General features: G+C 41.2%; 1 protein-coding gene across 1 annotated transcript; it reads left to right on the top strand.

Moving 5' to 3' along the window:
• Positions 1-2,050: 2,050 nt before the first annotated feature.
• Positions 2,051-13,053, top strand: LOC108872387 (kelch domain-containing protein 4). The gene is made up of 13 exons (XM_018660032.2): positions 2,051-2,269; positions 2,631-2,722; positions 3,708-3,786; positions 3,990-4,088; positions 4,467-4,603; positions 4,939-5,031; positions 6,332-6,494; positions 6,604-6,682; positions 6,943-7,151; positions 8,789-9,023; positions 9,137-9,319; positions 10,174-10,308; positions 12,160-13,053. Exons 1-13 carry the CDS (start codon positions 2,171-2,173, stop codon positions 12,330-12,332), a joined length of 1,776 nt encoding a protein of 591 aa, XP_018515548.1. The 5' UTR covers positions 2,051-2,170; the 3' UTR covers positions 12,333-13,053.
• The last annotated feature ends 4,243 nt before the right edge of the window (positions 13,054-17,296 follow it).

Here is a 17,296-nt window from a genome sequence, read left to right as displayed (position 1 = left end):
CACAATTCTATAACAGGAAATGAACACTGGGTAACAGGAATGTGTGTGTGTGTGTGTGTGAGAGAGAGAGAGAGAAAGAGAGAGAGATTTCTGTGTTGAAGTGATGTGCTATGTGCTTGTTCTTCTCCGCCGCAAAGGAGGTGGAAAAAGAAAACGGGGGAGAGAGAGGGAGGAAGAAAGGGGAGCAAAAGAGAGGAGAGAGAGAGAAAGAGGGAGAGACAGAGGGTCACTGGGTCTTGTACGTAAGCAGTCTCTGTGGGCCCCCTTCAGGACTGATGTTAGTCTCTTAACCTGCTTATAGCCTAACATGCAGTAAAACAGGCTACAGCTACAATGCTGATTCATTTATGATACTGACCGTTATACAGTGGAAATATGCACCAAGCCTGGCTGCCTGCCTTCAACCAAAACAAAACCAAACTGCTGCTATCAGTTTAAACCATTAACTTGTATTAGTTGTGCTCTCCTTTCTTCACCCTCACCTTTCAAAGAAATCCATCACAAGCTGTTTACCCTCAGTTTACGTTAAGTTTCTTTCCCTTTCCTTCTGTCTTTTCTTTTTCAGAATCCTGATTTTGCTTTATTGGTGAAAGACATGATTCCACAAAATACCAAACAACAACAACAACAACAACCACACAACACCAACAAACAGATGGAGGCAGTAGTATTCCAGCAGCTCCTGTACTCTGTACCGGAAAATTCCAGTTTTTGTTTTTTGGAGTCTGGTAGTGATATACAGGAATGTTTTTAGACAAACAAAAAGGATCTTACTCTTTAATTAAAAGCTCTATCTCTGTAGGAATCCTAACCATAATGTTGTCAGACACTTATGATAACAAGACTGAAGATAAGGAAACAGATGATTGGCCTGTTATCTGGAGAGCCAGGGAACTGGAGACCTCAGGCAGGTTACTCAGAGACCGGAGCCCAGCGGAGGTGCTCGGGAGGACGGCTCGGAGACTTGACAGCCTGGCAGACGCTGGGGGAAAAGGAGGACCCCCCCCCCCGGAAGCTCAGCAGGGGGGCAGCAGTGAAGGCAGGTCTCCACAGGATACCAAAGGCGGCAATGAAGGGATTGAAGAGCAGGGACCAACTGGGACTAGTGCTTGGAATCGGCCAGGCCGCTGAGACGAGACAAGGTCGGTGGTCAGATCAAACCACCGACTGGTGGACTCAGTCTGTCCACTGACAGAGGACCAGACACAGACTGGACCTTGACATTGAAGCAGATGAGACATTAGCTAGGATGATCAACTCAGAGGAGGAGTGGTAGTCAACTGTGGTAGTTAACACTGAAACAGATTGGTTTTGCTCTGTGACATTGCTCACGCACTGAGGATAAATGGACACATGCATTTAAACATGGCCAGCTAAATAACTAATCATCATCATCAGAATCATCACCATCAGCACCATTAGCTTCACTCCCTGCTAGATTTTCATATCTATATAAAACCTAGGGTGGGATCTTGTCTTGTGGATCTTTATGTGTGTTCATTTGTGTTGCTTCATGATATACTGTTTGTGGAAATGCTTAGAATTGCCCTCAATGAATAAGTTATACCTTCCAAAGCTAAGCCACGTCATTTAGCAAAAAAAAAAAGTTAAATTCAAACATACAAAAAAAATCTATAAGAAAATCTGTGCATACTGAACGTGCCACACATAGAATATTGGATCAAGATCTGGTCAAAATGCCCTCACTTTATTTCTCCATTAGTGAGTTATATTAGTCCAGTTATTAGCCACTCTCTTAGCTACACCTGGGCAATCTAAAGCAACAGCATTACAGTCATCGTAACAGTAAACTTTGTGGCAGAATGGTTGTATTGGATTGCATTAGAAAACACAAGTGAACCTTAAAAAGTGGACACTGAGTACTCTCTTACATATACACACGTATGTATATGTATATGGCTGCTTGTTGCTACTATCAGGCCTATGATAAAACGAGTTCATCATTTTGGATGGTGCCATGCGGCTTTGTGCTCCGCTAGACGGCGCTGTTGCATTTCCACACTGCTCTTAGGCCGAGTTTGTTGCCGGAAGTAAATCTCACTTGTCAGAGGAAAGGCATTGGCGTGCGAGTTTGTTTCCATGTGGCACCGAATTCATTCAAATAACTGATAAAAGAACTAGGGACCTTTGTCATTACATCCCAACTACAATGGGCAAAAAAGGCAAGAAAGAGAAGAAGGTGAAGGGAGCGGAGAAAACAGCAGCCAAAATGGAGAAAAAGGTTTCCAAGAGGTCCAAACGAGAGGAGGTACCGTGACTAACCTGAACTAAATGTTTAACGTTGAATATTAATATTTGTTCTTTTGCTAGGCTATGTCACAAAGATGACCTAACGTTTAGCTTTGTAGCTTCTTGTTAGTCTTAAATGACGATTAATATGGCGTGAGAACTATTTCAGCTCTATGTCCTGCTCACTAAATTGTTTACTACAATGTACTAATTAACATTCAACTTCCAGTCTAAATTAGTGCGAAGTAACACAACTGTCTGCAACATTGCTTGGACCCACAACATCAGCTACTTTCTGAAAGCCAATTCCAGCCTTGTGTGTTTGCGCTTCTTACATTACCTTTCGTTTTTCCCTTCTTTCTTCCTTCTCCTGTCTCCAGGAGGATCTGGAGGCTCTGATAGCTGAGTTTCAGCATCTGGATGCAAAAAAGACCCAGGTGGTAGAGACGACATGTTCACCTCCATCACCAAGGTGAAGAACGTGGGACGTTTGTCATTCAGCCAAGTGAAATACACAGACATGACATATCAGCAGCTCACATACAACAGTGTTCATGAGTGCTGGCATAACATAAAACCTTGAATACATCCAAACCAGTAACTGATGGGTAAAACAGATCATCAGCTGACACACTGTGAGCATTTAACAGTTTGATAGTATAAAAGAAAATGCTATTTCTTATTCTGTTAGACCTGGCCTTTGGACATCTTAATCTCCATCGAGAGGGGAGAAATTTGCCATCTTCAGATTTAACAGACCAAGTAGAGTAGAAGCAGAAGTTGTAGAGAGAATAGTGTGAGAAGAACATAGCATAACACGGGTTCCATATAAAATATAAGGTGATGCCAATAATACAGTAATAGTAACGATGATAGCAATAATTAAAGTATTAACTGCTAACGTAGCACTAAAACTAATAGCAGTATAAGTAATTTCTAATTCTAGCAGCAGGTGTTGAGTGGAGTTGTAGGAGCAGCAGGAGACTTGTCATCGCAGATCAGACTCTACAGCTCCAGAGGCAGAAATACCTGCAGAAAGAGACAGAAGAGGAGAGAGAGACAGAAGAGCACAATACTAAATAGCTTAATACTGTTTATCAGCACGAAACACAGAGTACAGCTAAGGCAGATTGAAATGTAATGAAAATTTTGATCTGATAATTTTTTCATTTTTTTTTTCTCATTGCAATCCATGCCACAGTTTGTGTTTTTACTCTTAACTGCAAATGTCAACCGGGTGGCACTAGAGGAAAAGTCAGGGGATCAGGATACATCATCTGGTGAGATGTGTACATAATTTCATGGCAGACAAACATTGCCATCCCTGGAGCCATGGCACTAGTGTGACTAAAAAGTAGCTATAATGGAGATAGTAATGTTACACATGAATCACTGCAGTCAGTCATGGTAGGAGAATAGATGTATCTTAGTCTCTGATGTCTCTTCATGCTTTTCAGATTGAATGCGTCACTCTCTGCCCATCCTGAGAAAGATGAACTCATCCTGTTTGGAGGAGAATTCTTCAATGGAAAAAAGGTAGTCAAAAACTTTTCACTTTGGATGCAGACAGGTCAGGCACGGTCAGCGGTAGTAACGGCAGCTTCTATAAACAATCGCTAACAAAGTTTTAGTTTATATTTAACACAACAGTTTCACTATCATTTACACTGTACAGTCTGTGTATGAAGTGGAGGGTGTGCTCTTTGATACAAATATTGTATCTGGTTTTTTTTTTGCAGACATATCTGTACAATGATCTGTTTTTCTACAACATCAAGAAGAACAGCTGGGTTAAATCAGAGATCCCAAACCCTCCTCCACCACGCTGCTCCCACCAGGTACGCCCTCAAAGATCTGCTAATATTTAAGCTCACATTGAAACATCACAATGGTTTGTTGCTCTGATTTGGAGCCCAGCAGACATAGAATCCTAAATTTTCCACTGTTTTACAGTATTTGATTTACAGTAGCAGATGACATTTTGATTGGACGTCGCTGAATTTGAAATGCGATTGATAATGTGATTCTTCATGTCAGACACAAGGGGGCAGAGTGCTTTAGCACAAACTGGGGAAACTTTGAAACACATCAGCAGTGTCACCATGGCCGGCAACGAAATCTGAGGACATCAGAGCTCCTTGTTTCATTGTGTCTATGCAGTCTTCTTCCTCCCCTTCGTCTCACTCCTTCCTCACTCTTTTCTCTCCTCCCATCAGGCGGTGGTAGTTCCACAGGGTGGGGGCCAGCTCTGGGTGTTTGGGGGAGAGTTTGCCTCTCCAAACGGGGAACAGTTCTACCACTACAAGGACCTTTGGGTGCTACACCTGGCTACACACACCTGGGAGAACATCAAGTATGTGTGCAAGCTCATAAAAACAGATGTAATAATGAACAAAAGGCGGAGGATAAGTGGAAGTAATGGTCAGCAGATTGAATGTGTGAATACAGGGAGCTGAGAGTAACTATAAATACTATTAAATAAAAATGATAGAAATATATAGAATATACATGTATTAGGAAATCCTAATGAATTGAATCTATCATGTAATGTAATATGCAGTTGATTAATTAACTTCATAAAGTTCCAACTTGATCAGGTTGTACAAGTGTGATGTGCTAGGTGTTTGTGTTTTATAACTATAATTTAACAGACAGCAGTACTTAGAAATGACTTGTGTTTTTTTCCAGGGCGCCGGGTGGGCCGTCGGGGCGCAGTGGTCACCGGATGGTCCTCAGCAAGAGACAGCTGCTGTTGTTTGGAGGTTTCCATGAGAGCACCAAGTAGGCAGAAATTACTGATTACTGATTAATAATAAAGAGTAGTTGGCCTGTTTAAATGGGGATGATGGTGGGCAGGTAATATGTTGGTTTGCATGTTCTTGATATCTATAACGAGTGAAGGGAGAGAGCCTCTTTTAAATGATCTTGATCTTAAAGAGACTAATGTAACTCCAATGGAGAACAGTGATTCATGGGGGCATATACAGACTGGCTGCATAAGTATAAAATGTATTAAATAAGTTTAAGTATAACAACAATAATAATACATTTGATTTGAAGTGCCTTTTGTGTAATCCAAGAACACTTTACAAAAAGAAAACAAACAAACAAATAAGAACTAGAATATGTGGAAGTATGATTATAGTTTCATCTATGGTTAAAGCCCCCTGTAAAACTTTGAATATGCACTAAAAATGCCTAGCACCAGAAAAGACACTGTGTCAGGAAGTTTGTTGGCCATAAGAAGAATGCAGATTAAAGTCAGGCTTATCCTTGAAGCAGTGAAGCAACTATTTCTCCAGAAACACTGCATATTCAGTCAAACTTAAAGCTGCACAAATCAATATTCTTATATTATTAATGGGTCACATGTCTTTTCATAATGTGAAAGGAGACACCCTGCAGAGAATTATCACCTGACTGCCGTTCCCCTCAGTGATACTGAGTGTTTTAGTGTCTTCATTAAGTTTATTGTTTTGGTTTTTCAGGACACAACTCAAGTGTTGTGGTTCATTGTCACTGTTCTCACTGTTCTCACCTCCAGCAGCAGGAGGAAGCTATTTCCAGCAAAAAAAAAGCTCTGATAAATCCAGCTTTTACTAAAGAGCATATTTGTCTCAGAAACTGTTGGAGCCTAAAACAAAGCTAAAATGAGAGCAGGTTTAAATTCATCGGTGTACGAGGAACATGACTACAAATGAATGCTAGTGTTGCTCTGTGCTGCATGTATAAACAAGCTGGCTATCACACAAAGTGCCAAATTTTGTGGCCATGTAAGGCACACACACGGCATACACACATGTATGTGTGTGAGATGTTCAGCATGTTGTGGAGTTCTACACTGAAGTGACCAAATGAAATCCAGACAGCAGTGTGTTGGCATCAGCTGGCTTAAAGTTCAGATTACGGTGAGAAAACAGAAACATTGTGTGTGCAGTGTGCTGGTATACTCGTGTTTAAGTTTGAATGATTGAACTCTTCCATGTGTGAAATGTGAAGTGGTTTGTCCCCCCTGCAACAAGTCATGATGTCAACACTACTCAAGCTGTTTTCTACCTTTTCTCTCCTGACACCCCCACAGGGATTTTATCTATTACAATGATGTCTACTCTTTCTCCCTGGACACGTTCTCCTGGTCACGCCTCACTCCATCAGGCTCCGCCCCCTCCATGCGCTCTGCCTGTCAGATGACCTCAACACCTGATGGCACAGGTGTCATCATCTATGGGGGATACTCTAAAGTGGTGAGTGTGTGGCTCTGATACTGTAGTTGCATGTCTGCCTCCCCCATTTTGATGATAAATTACTTTCTGTATTGTGGTCGTTCTAATAATTGTGTTTGTGTTTATCTAGAGAGTCAAGAAGGATGTCGAGAAAGGGACCATCCACACTGACATGTTTCTTCTTAAGCGAGAGGGTAAAGACGGCCAAGGTATAAACAAACTTGGTTTCTAGAAACAAAATTATTTAAGACAGTCCAACTTATGAACATTAATAGAAACTTCCCGCTACCATCCTCCCTGTCTGTGTAGGTTCTCAGTCATCTATATCATGGTAGTCTTAAGTGCTAAAGTTGAAGGCAACTGGACTTCTTTTAGGTTTCTTGAAGACCTTTTCCATCCGCAAGGCTCCCTCGGCTCTCAATACTATCCTTCCTGTCTTTTAGTGACTTGTCTTGGTTCTGTCTTCCAGAGAAGTGGACATGGTCTAGGGTGAACCCCTCAGGTAACAAACCCCCTCCTCGCTCTGGTTTCTCCCTGGCTGTGGGCCCTGGGGGGCGGGCGGTGTTGTTTGGCGGGGTTTGCGATGAGGAAGAGGAGGAGATCTTGGAGGGCGACTTCTACAACGACCTGTACCTGTATGACATAGTGAAGAACCGCTGGTTCCCCGGTGTTCTCAGGGTAAGCTCCAAGGCCTTGATTTATCTGCTTCATGAATGAATGTTTGCCAAGTTTATATGGATGAAAGCATCATTTCTCTGGGTAAATGCATCTTAATGTCTTTTTAATGCATGAGGAAAACAATCAGACTTACATTATACTTTATTAGCATGTAGGCCACCCCAACATCAACCATGATAGAAAAAGGACATGTTAGCTGTTGCAAGACAGCTCAGCCATTACTTACAGTTTTCAGGTGATTTTCTTAAGACGTTGTAGATTTGTGTTAAGTCATTTTATTTTGTCATCTTCTCAAATGTGGAAGTTAATTGACACATGACTTTTTCCACATTAACCTGTCATGTGGTCATTTGATCCCATCCCAGTGTCGGTGCTGGTAATGTAACTGTGCCACATGATGCATCAAACTGTCACTGTGATTACATGTCCTTGTTTGGAATAACCAATAATACTTAGTGGTGATGCATGTTGAGGACTGTTGAATTACAGTTTCTTATTCTATGAGCAATTCGGGATTTTTTATGGTAATGCATATATAATTCTATCCGACTGACAGCAACGACCAATCAGGATTAGGGAGGTGGGAGGTCACAATACCAGAAATTTGGTAGTTGGTACCAATATCATTGAAATGTCATGATTCTCTGAAACTCACTCCCCCTGATTTCTGCATACAGATCCAGATGCCTGTTTTTGAGCTGCTTCTATATATATATATATATATATATATATATTTAGGTTGTTTCCTCCTTTCCCTGTGACACTGTTTGTATACTGGCTCTTTTTTTTATCTAAAACTTGGCCTTGATGATCTGCCTCAAACAATTCTTGGTGTGTGTTTTTTTTTTTTTCCCAGTCATGGTGGTGCTGTCAGTGGACCCACACTCGCTGCAGCCATTCCACATGTTGCTGTTAATGTTACTGCGTCTTTCTTTTTCTCTTTGCGTTTGCCATCAGACTAGAACACTTGTAGAGTTACTACCTCAGTGGTCCCAGAGGAATCACATCTCCAGTACCTATGACATCTACAGTGCTGTAGAAGAACAAGTACCGACATGTTTTCAGAATTTTAGCACTGATTTGGTAGTGAGGTATCAGTTCTTATGACGTCCCTAGATGTTCCACAGAAAACTCATCAGCTGCCTGGGTGTTGACACATGACCTACACTCAAATTCCCCAGCTGAACCGACCTGAATCACGTTCTTTTAGGTTGGAGTGATGCTTTTTTTTCTTGCTAATTGAATCTGTTTTCTTCTGGAAAAAGAGGAAAATCCTGCCAGCTTGTTGTTCAGACTCTTTGTTCTTAGAATTAGGAGAACAGGCTTCACCTTGATGAGTTTCATTCACACATCCATGCACCTTACTTACACCTGATGACACATATTCACCTTTTGCTTACAGGCAATATTTGGAGTTCCTTTTTAAAGTTGGCTGTTGTTCCATTAAATGTTTAAGTGGTGACTGTGATCGTTAATGTGAGTTAAGGTCCGAATACTTTTTGACAGTTTACCTTCATCATTTGTCCTTTACATTTGTTAAATAATGTTCTGAATGGCATCTCTGGCATGTGACCAGATCATTACAGTATGAGGTGCTGCTGAATTGCTCCAACAAATGTTTGTTTCTGTCTGTTCAGGGAAATAAGACAGAGAAGAAGAAACGACGAAGGGGGAGGAAGGGTGGAGCAGAGGGGGAAGGAGCAGAGAAGGAAGAGGAGGGGGAGGAGGCCGCTCCTCAAGGACCCACTGAGGTCATCAAGGAAATTGTCTCTGAGGATGGCACAGTGATGACCATCAAGGAAGTGATCCCTGGAGCTCAGGAGGAGGAGGAGGAGGACGATGAGGAGGAGGAAGAGGAAGAGGAAGAGGATGGCAAGATTCTGCACACGCGCGCGCACACACACACACACACACACACACACACACACACACACACACACACACACACTAAACTAATAAAAAAAAAATTATCTCCCCATGTTCAGCCTCCAAACCCCTGGTGGAGCCCTGCCCGAGGTCCAATGCCATGGCAACGGTGCGTCAGGGCAAACTCTTCATATACGGGGGCATGTTTGAAGTTGGTGACCGCCAGTTCACCCTGAATGACTTCTACTGTCTGGACCTCCACAAGATGGACCGGTGGGAGACTCTGATTGAAATGGATCCAAGTGAGTCAGCCAGTATAAAAGACTCTTAAGTAGCAAAAATGATCTTAGATTTACTAAGTGTCACCTCACCAGAGGCCTGTAACTTCAGGTTTAACTCCGGGTCTTCAGTCTTATGACGGCAGTTCACTTCTTAGCAGGGTAAATTGCCATGGTAACTGATGCTGAACAGCTAACCTGCTCCTGGGCAGGTTAACTTCAGAGGATCGGATTAACTAGTGACCAATCAGATCACTGGAAAACTAGCGTCATCATTTCTGCAGGATCCCAAAAGTAAAGTGAAGTAAAGTGACAATTGACAAAGATTGATAGACATTTTTATAGATCAGTGGAGTTGTTTTGCTGTTCCAGTCTTTCCATTATGTCCACAACAGAGTTAATCACACTAAGTGATCACATACTTACTGTTATATCTTCATTTCACCTTGTTAGATGTCATTTATGAATGTCGCTAGAATCAAACAGGTATGCAGGTGTCAGTGTTACTTCTCATATCATATTAAGTACTTTACTCGTGGTTCTGACAACGCTGCTTTTAACTAACAACTCTGCCTCTTTCACGTGAACGCGCTCGGGATATCCTGGGTTGACTTAATGAGTTGATAACCAGCCTCGTACGACCACTTAGCCAGACTGTGGTTGTTAGGTTCAGTGAAGCCAGATAAAGAAAAGATATCCTGGGTAGGTTGAACTTGCTTCATACTGTAGTACAGGCCTCAGGTAGTCTAAAGCAGTCAGTGTGTGTGCTGATTTGTCATGTTTGAGTATCCTCTGACGCAGGAGAGGAGTTGGAGTGATGATAAGATTGGAGAGAGGGGTTTGAGGTTTCATTTGGATTTATGATTCTTTCTCCACAGAGACGCAAGAGTGGCTGGAAGAGTCTGAGTCAGAGGACGATGAGGAGGAGGAGGAGGAGGAGGAGGAGGCAAAAGGAGCAGAAGGGGAAGAGGAGGAGGAGGAGTCATCTGAAGAAGAAAGCAAGGATGAGGAAGGCAAGGGATTATTTCACCTCTTTTTTTGTCTTGCACTCATTTGTCTCTTTATTGGCTGCTTTACCTTTAAATGTGATTTCTAATGAGCAACAAGCACTGTATCCAGACTAGGATATGCCTGACATTAAACAGATTTTCATATGTGGTATACCACCATTCCAAACACGCACACACATGGTGTCATTAGGAAACTCCAGACACTAATAATTCACACTTTTATGTAATTCAGTAAAAATATCTATCTTTAATTATTTTCAATAACATAGTAGCTTATCAATGATATTTCGTTGTCAGACTACATGTTGGCCCATGATAAAATTACAAGAAATTGCTATACTGACATCCACACACACATTTGAGTTGGTCTTCAGAACATCCCTCCCCCCACATTTCTGATGCTGGACTGTGGCTGTATATGACAGTTTCCATAACTTTTTGAGACTAATCATCCAACATTCACACCCACTTTGCTTCGTGATAGCTCAGCTCTCTCTTTTTCAGTCTTGACGCAATTATTTCAGTTTTCATGTGAACCATTGGCCAGGTATTCCATCTTCTCTCCAGCCTGGCTATTACATACTAACACTTTTGCCTTTCAGTCATTGCAAGAACTAGTTATTGTCTTGTATAAAGCCAGCCCTTATTTAGGCCACCAGAGAGCGCTAACAAGTTTACTTCTCAGCTGTTTCCAGTTCACTGTAGGTCACAATTACCTAAAGGTATCCTGTGGAGTTTTCTTCTTAAATTATCATTCAGTGCTTGTCACCAAAACCTTTAGGTCTAACAAATGTGTTGAATACATTTCTCTTCTCTTTACATCTGTGTTTACTGGCTAGCAGTCTGTTTCTTCACTGCCTAGTGGAATGGCCTGAAACTGGTGGCAGGAAAATATGTTGGGTCGCCACACTTCCTTTTCACACAATGTGCACGTCTGACGCAGTATTGGGAATAATGTGCTCCACGTCATGCTTTGAGCTAAGTGCTAACATCAGTTGCTCACAGTGACAATATGAACGTGCTGATGTTTAGCAGGTATAATGTTTACCTTGTTTACCATTTCATTTTAGCATCTTAGCATGTTAACGTTTGCTGATTGACACTAAACACAACATTCATTCGTTTTGTGAAACCATCGTATTGGACAAATGAACGTTTTTACCTGGTGATGGTGCTAGACAATAATAAACAAAGTAATTACAATTTATCTTCCAGAGACACTTAATGTTGGTATAAAATTTTATGTCAGTTCATCCACTACTTGCTGACCAAAGTGGTCAGTAGACAGACAGACAAACAGGTCATCATTGCCATCCCTGGAACCATGCAGCTTGCATGACTAAAATCTAAATTTGTGATCCTTATTAAAAGTTTTGCTGTTGAAAATGAATATTAACCTGAAATTATTATCAGATTATTATCAGATGTTTATAGTTAGCAGTCTCAGAAACACAGTGTTGGCTGAGCTATAATCCAAAAAACACTGAATCTTACATTTCTGACCAATAGAGGTTTTTTTTTCCTGGTGTTGTATTTTCTGTGACACACACATGCCAGGTTACCTATGTTGTCTGCTTGTCTGTTAAATTATCTTTCTCTGTAGCTGTGTGTAGCCATATATCTGTGTGTCCCTAAGAGATGTTTGTGGCATTATAACACAAATGATTCAGACATTAGAATGAGACATTAGAATGACTTCTGTAAACAAACTAGCCCACTGGCAGTCTCTACTGACCTCCCTCTGTGCCATCAGACTTGGCAGGAAAACAGCTGAATTACAGCTGTTCTCAGTAAATTTGACCAAGAAACTTTAACATGCATCTTTAACCTTTCTACCTGTCTGTGTGTTTCCAGATGAAGAAGAGCACCCAGCAGTGCAGGAGGGGGAGACCGTGACAGATTACCAGATCCGTACAGAGCAGTACTGGATAGGACTGGCACGAGCTAACATGGGCCCTGATGCCAAGGACAAAAAGGTTGCTAAGGTTGCCCTCGCCATGGCTAAAGTCTTCTATGAAGACCAGTAGTGGAATGTGCCAAACAAGTAACTGTGTGTGTGTGTGTGCGTGTGTGTGTGTGCGCACGCGTTCATGTGTGTAAAATATTTTTCAGTAATGCAAGTGAAATTTCAAAAGAAACTACTTGCCAGCTGATCAACTGAGATCACAGGTTTTCATTTTCAATAAAATAACAGTTCACTGACTCTACCAAATTATATTTAATGCTGACATGTTTACATCCTGCTGCTGTCAATCATACAGTATGTCAGAACAAGCTGTAAACACTGACACACACTGATCAGCCACTACATTCAAACCACTGACAGGAGAACTGAATAACATTGATTGTTTTGTTACAATACAATGTTCTCCACTGTCAATGTCCCAATGCCAGACACCACAGGACGCTCCCAGAAGTTCCATGTCCATACCCCGGCAGGTAGGTGCCGTTTCGGCACTATGAGGATGGACCCGCACAATATTAGGCAGGTGGTTTTAATGCAGTGGCTGATTGTTGTGTCATCACTGTCACATCCAGCAGATATGGGACAACATTAGCATTCACTCCCAGAAATATAACACTGGTGTCTGAGTGTGTTGTCCTTGGTTTTTATTGTCCTTTTCCACTGTAATAAAGCCCCACATGAAAATGGCAGACTGTATTTTCATAGCAACCACAAGTTTCAATTGGGGGTTTGAGCAAGAAAGTACCGAAAAGTAGTACAGCTCAAATAAAAACATGACTCAATTTTTCTTCCTTTTTCCTCTTCTTTTGTTTACTTTCCTTCCCTATGGCAAGATCCGTAGATGTGATGGTTTGGTGTGCCCCCTGCAGATAGTTAGCAGCAACACATTTCCTTTGTCTTAGTTTTGCTCCTCTACAGCAAGCAAGAAGAGAAAGAGAGGAGACAGTGAGCTGAGCTGAGGAAAGACAGAATCCAGGAATTCTCAATAGATGGGAGGGATGTGAGGGGAAGCAGTGTCAGAGAGAGGAGAAGGTAGAGAGAGAGAGAGCAGGTGAGAAAGATGGGACGAGAAGACAGTGACAGCAGCAGCAGGGACGTGAAAGAGAGAGGAAGAGGAGCGAGGGATGCAGGGAAGGAGGAGGAGGAGATGAGTGCACGATATGTCAGGGAAGACATCAGTCACCGTGCGAGCACCAGCCTTTTCCTCTGTGACCTATTTTATCCTCCATCAGCAAGCTGAACGAGGGATGAGAAGAGGCTGATGAATAATAGAGGAGAAGGAGAGATGGATGAGAATGAGGCTGCCTCCCTCTCCTTCACTTCTCCCTCCTTCACAGCCCCTCTTCCCCTCAATTTTCCCGCGACCCCCTTTTTTATTTTAACTCCGGGACAAAAAAAGACTTTATAAATAACTAAAGAGAAGAGATTTTTTTTTTTGGGTGCATTGCTGACGTGGGGGCACATAGTGTGTAATCGTCAGAGATACGTCAGTCGTGAGTGTGTGTGAGAGGGAGAGAGGGAAAGGAAGAGAGAAACTTGTTGTATGCCAGTGTGAGGTATATTTCTAGCTTTTTCTTAACTTTGTGTATAGAACAGACTGGCAGACTTAGGTTTAATGAGGTCTTTATATATCGGAGGCCTGAATCATTTATGGCTGTGCAGAATTGATCATCCATTCTAAGTGGCCAAAAATGGTGACCCAACATTAAGTTCCCCCAGTCTTGTGATCCTTAAGGTGCGCAGTTTCAAGGCACCCTTATGTAATTATGGGCTACCTAGAGGAGTGCCCTTATTGATTGCTTGGCGATGTCACACGCTGTACAGACAGACCAGATGGCGAGCAAACACATTGAGTTGCTAAATAAGGCTGCCTAAAAGAAGCACATTATCTTTCACTTGACTGTTATCATCTGATCTAGTATGGAGACACTGGCCTTTGACATCCATAATGGTTAGAAACCATTTCTATCATGGAGGTTATGGGGCGTTACATAGACACGCAGACTGAAACAATAAACATTAAGTAAGTGAAACTACAGACACACTATTGAAAGTATACATACAAGCTTATCAAAGTCACACACACACACACACACATGCCTTTATTGTAAAAAGAAAGAATTCTTTAAATTGTGTCTTTTATATTGGTGTAGTGCAGAACTACATTACATGATGTTATGCTTCAAAATGATACACAAGGTCAGAGCTGTATTTCAAAGCTGCTGTAGTTAATTGATCATATATCACATTAATTGATCAAATGACTACATGTCTAAGAAATAGTATAGTATGGCCTTAATTATTATTGAGTTTATATATATATATATATATATATATATATATATATATATAGTAGTAACCCACACTAAAACCATTTAGATAAGTTATTTTATTCTGAAATGGCTGTCAGAACTTCTATAAAAATGTATGATAAGAATTTTTACTTTTGTGTGTGAGTTTTTTTTTTTTACAGTATAATGGCATGTGTAATGACCCAGTAATCATTATCCATGATTGTGTCAGAGCTGTGTTAACTCTAATTGATTATGTTCACATGATGTCATGGATTTGTGAGCATGTACACTTGTGTTACTAACTTACTTCTTACTAACTCTAAATCCTAATCCTTCTCTTTGTGGTCAGGAAATCACACTAACCCTACCTCCCTTGCCTGCCCTCTTCTTCACCTGCTCACTGTCTCTCTATCTGCCTCCTCCACCCCCCCCCCTTTCCCTCTTTCTACTACCAGTGTGTTTAGAGGCCCAAGCCTTAATCCCCAGCCTCACAGTGATTTTATTACTGTAATCTGGGCTGGAATTGGCTTAGCTCTCTCAGACACTGGCAGACAGAAGGACAAGGACAACAACAGCAACAGGACAGCTGCAGGGAGGAGCTAAACAGGAAAAGGATGACATGGAGAGAGAGGCACTTAATGATGTGAGGAGGACGGAGAGGAGGTACAGTCAGGGAAAGGTAGAAGGGGAAAGACAGAAGAGTGGTTTAAAGGACAGTTAACTACAGAGGAGTGATTTAATATCACCTGTTGTTTCCTCTCTGTCTACACTGATCCACATAATGCTCAAATTAGGTCCAGCACAGAGAGGTGAGGGTGTTAATTCACTTTTCCTTCCTCAAACACAATTGAGAATGCTCTTGAGCAAGGCAAATCACTGTGAAGTTTAAAGAAAAATCCACAGTGAATCACACAGGGCAGAAAAACGCTGCTCCAAGACCTGACCTGCACAGTGTACACAAAATACCACATACATCAATAACAACAAGCCATCTGCATTGTTTTAACTGGCAACTTACAGTTAACAGTTAACTTGGCAAAGTGGCCACAATTGGTCCTGGATGCTCCCATATAGAATCTTTACAAACCCGGAGTTATGACTCCTTTTATTATCAGAATTTGAGACAAAGATCTGATGAAAATGATTAAGGCAGTTAATTATTTTTGTTCCATTCATATGTGCAGGCAGCCAGCAGGAGACACTCTGATGCACCATAGACTTTCAGAGACCCTAGACAACTTCTCTGGCATATGCACCCAGTTAACATACATTGGAATGAATTGGGTTGGTATCTGGGAAGTATCTCATCTTATTAATACATCCATGGCTTTGCCCTTTATGGAGATGTTTATTCCATTGTTCCAATTCAGTAACGGTTAAATGCCCTCAACTGCAAAAGTCTTCAAGTAGAAAGAGAGTTCAGAGAGCTCAGTTTTCTATGAGAAGTTGGATATAGCATCGAATATGATAATATGCTCCTTTGTAATCAGGTTATTTAAATTAATCTCAGACTACTGTACATGCTACATGCACTTATGCATAAAATATCTGACATTAGAAATCTTTTGAGCTACAGAGCTTAATCTGTAAGACTCTGGTTGAATTATCATTTGGAAAGTTGTGATTGTTCTGTGTTGTAAATGCAGGCATTACCAAGTGTGTCAGTTTTTGCCCTCAGTTTTTTGGTCCAAAAACAATGCCTTGGTGTTTTTAAGTTTTAAGTGGAACTGCTTCCTGACACTGTTGACAGTGACCTCTGTGGATTGTGCAGTGTTACAGGGACACAGTTTGTTACAGTGTTAAAGGGACATCTCTTTCAAAAAATGCCTTTATAGAAGATTTTATATGTAATTTTTCACTGCTTCAACATAAAAAACCTCTGCATGTTAAATAAAAATTATCTGTGAGGACATGCTGCCTTTTTCAGTCATCAAAACAAATGTACTTCAATCAATGCAGTCCCAGCTAGCAAAGTATGAGAACCCTTTGGAATTGCCTGGTTATAGATAAACACAATGTGCTTGAACTAAATAACAAATCTTAAATGTCTTTATTGAACACCCCCATCAAACATTCACAGCACTGATGGATGAAGTCAGTGAAACCTTGGATTTAATAACTGGTCAGCTCTTGTTGGCAGTAGCTGCGGATGCTTTAATGTTTAGAAAATTTGGACCCTTCTTCCAACAGAGCTGCTTTAGCTCAGCTCTCGTTGAGGTCATCACAGTATCTCTGTTGGTTTAAGGTCTGGGCTCTGACTGCGCCACAGATCGTCTTTGTATAGTAGATTTATTTCATTGTTCTGGTCATTGTTCTGCTGCATCAGCCAACTTCTACTGAGCTTTGGCTGGTGATATATACAGAAAACATGGCAGACACAAGTAAATGTTTGGCTGATGGTAAGGAAACTTTTGATTAATGGTACAAATTCATATATTGCATATTTTTTTTGTAACTGATAGTTGCTGTTCACACAGAGCGAGTTAGATTAGTTAGTTTATTAACAAGTCAGGTAAAGCAATATTTCAGTGGTTTCAGCAGTAAACAGCTATCTACATGTTTAAATTCCCTGAGCAATAATATACAACACATAGTCTTTGTCCAATTCCACATTCTGACTCAAAAGCATCTGAACGATGAGAAATAAATGGGAATTTGGACTATCCGAGGAGCACATGAACGCAGCATAAGATGTCTCAGTTTATAGACAGTTTGTCTGTAAATGGGCTGA

The sequence above is a fragment of the Lates calcarifer genome, unplaced genomic scaffold, assembly GCF_001640805.2.
Source record: "Lates calcarifer isolate ASB-BC8 unplaced genomic scaffold, TLL_Latcal_v3 _unitig_491_quiver_1031, whole genome shotgun sequence".
NCBI lineage: Eukaryota > Metazoa > Chordata > Actinopteri > Centropomidae > Lates > Lates calcarifer.
The sequence above is the reverse complement of the archived record's forward strand: the minus strand, read 5'-3'. Positions and strand labels throughout refer to the sequence as shown.

Bases quoted from the DNA above. Each gene is read 5' to 3' on its own strand.
- LOC108872387 (XM_018660032.2), top strand. From the start codon at position 2,171: ATGGGCAAAAAAGGCAAGAAAGAGAAGAAGGTGAAGGGAGCGGAGAAA. The intron at 5,032-6,331 runs GTAGGCAGAAAT...ACACCCCCACAG, and splicing joins GGTTTCCATGAGAGCACCAA to GGATTTTATCTATTACAATG. The intron at 7,152-8,788 runs GTAAGCTCCAAG...CTGTCTGTTCAG, and splicing joins GGTTCCCCGGTGTTCTCAGG to GGAAATAAGACAGAGAAGAA.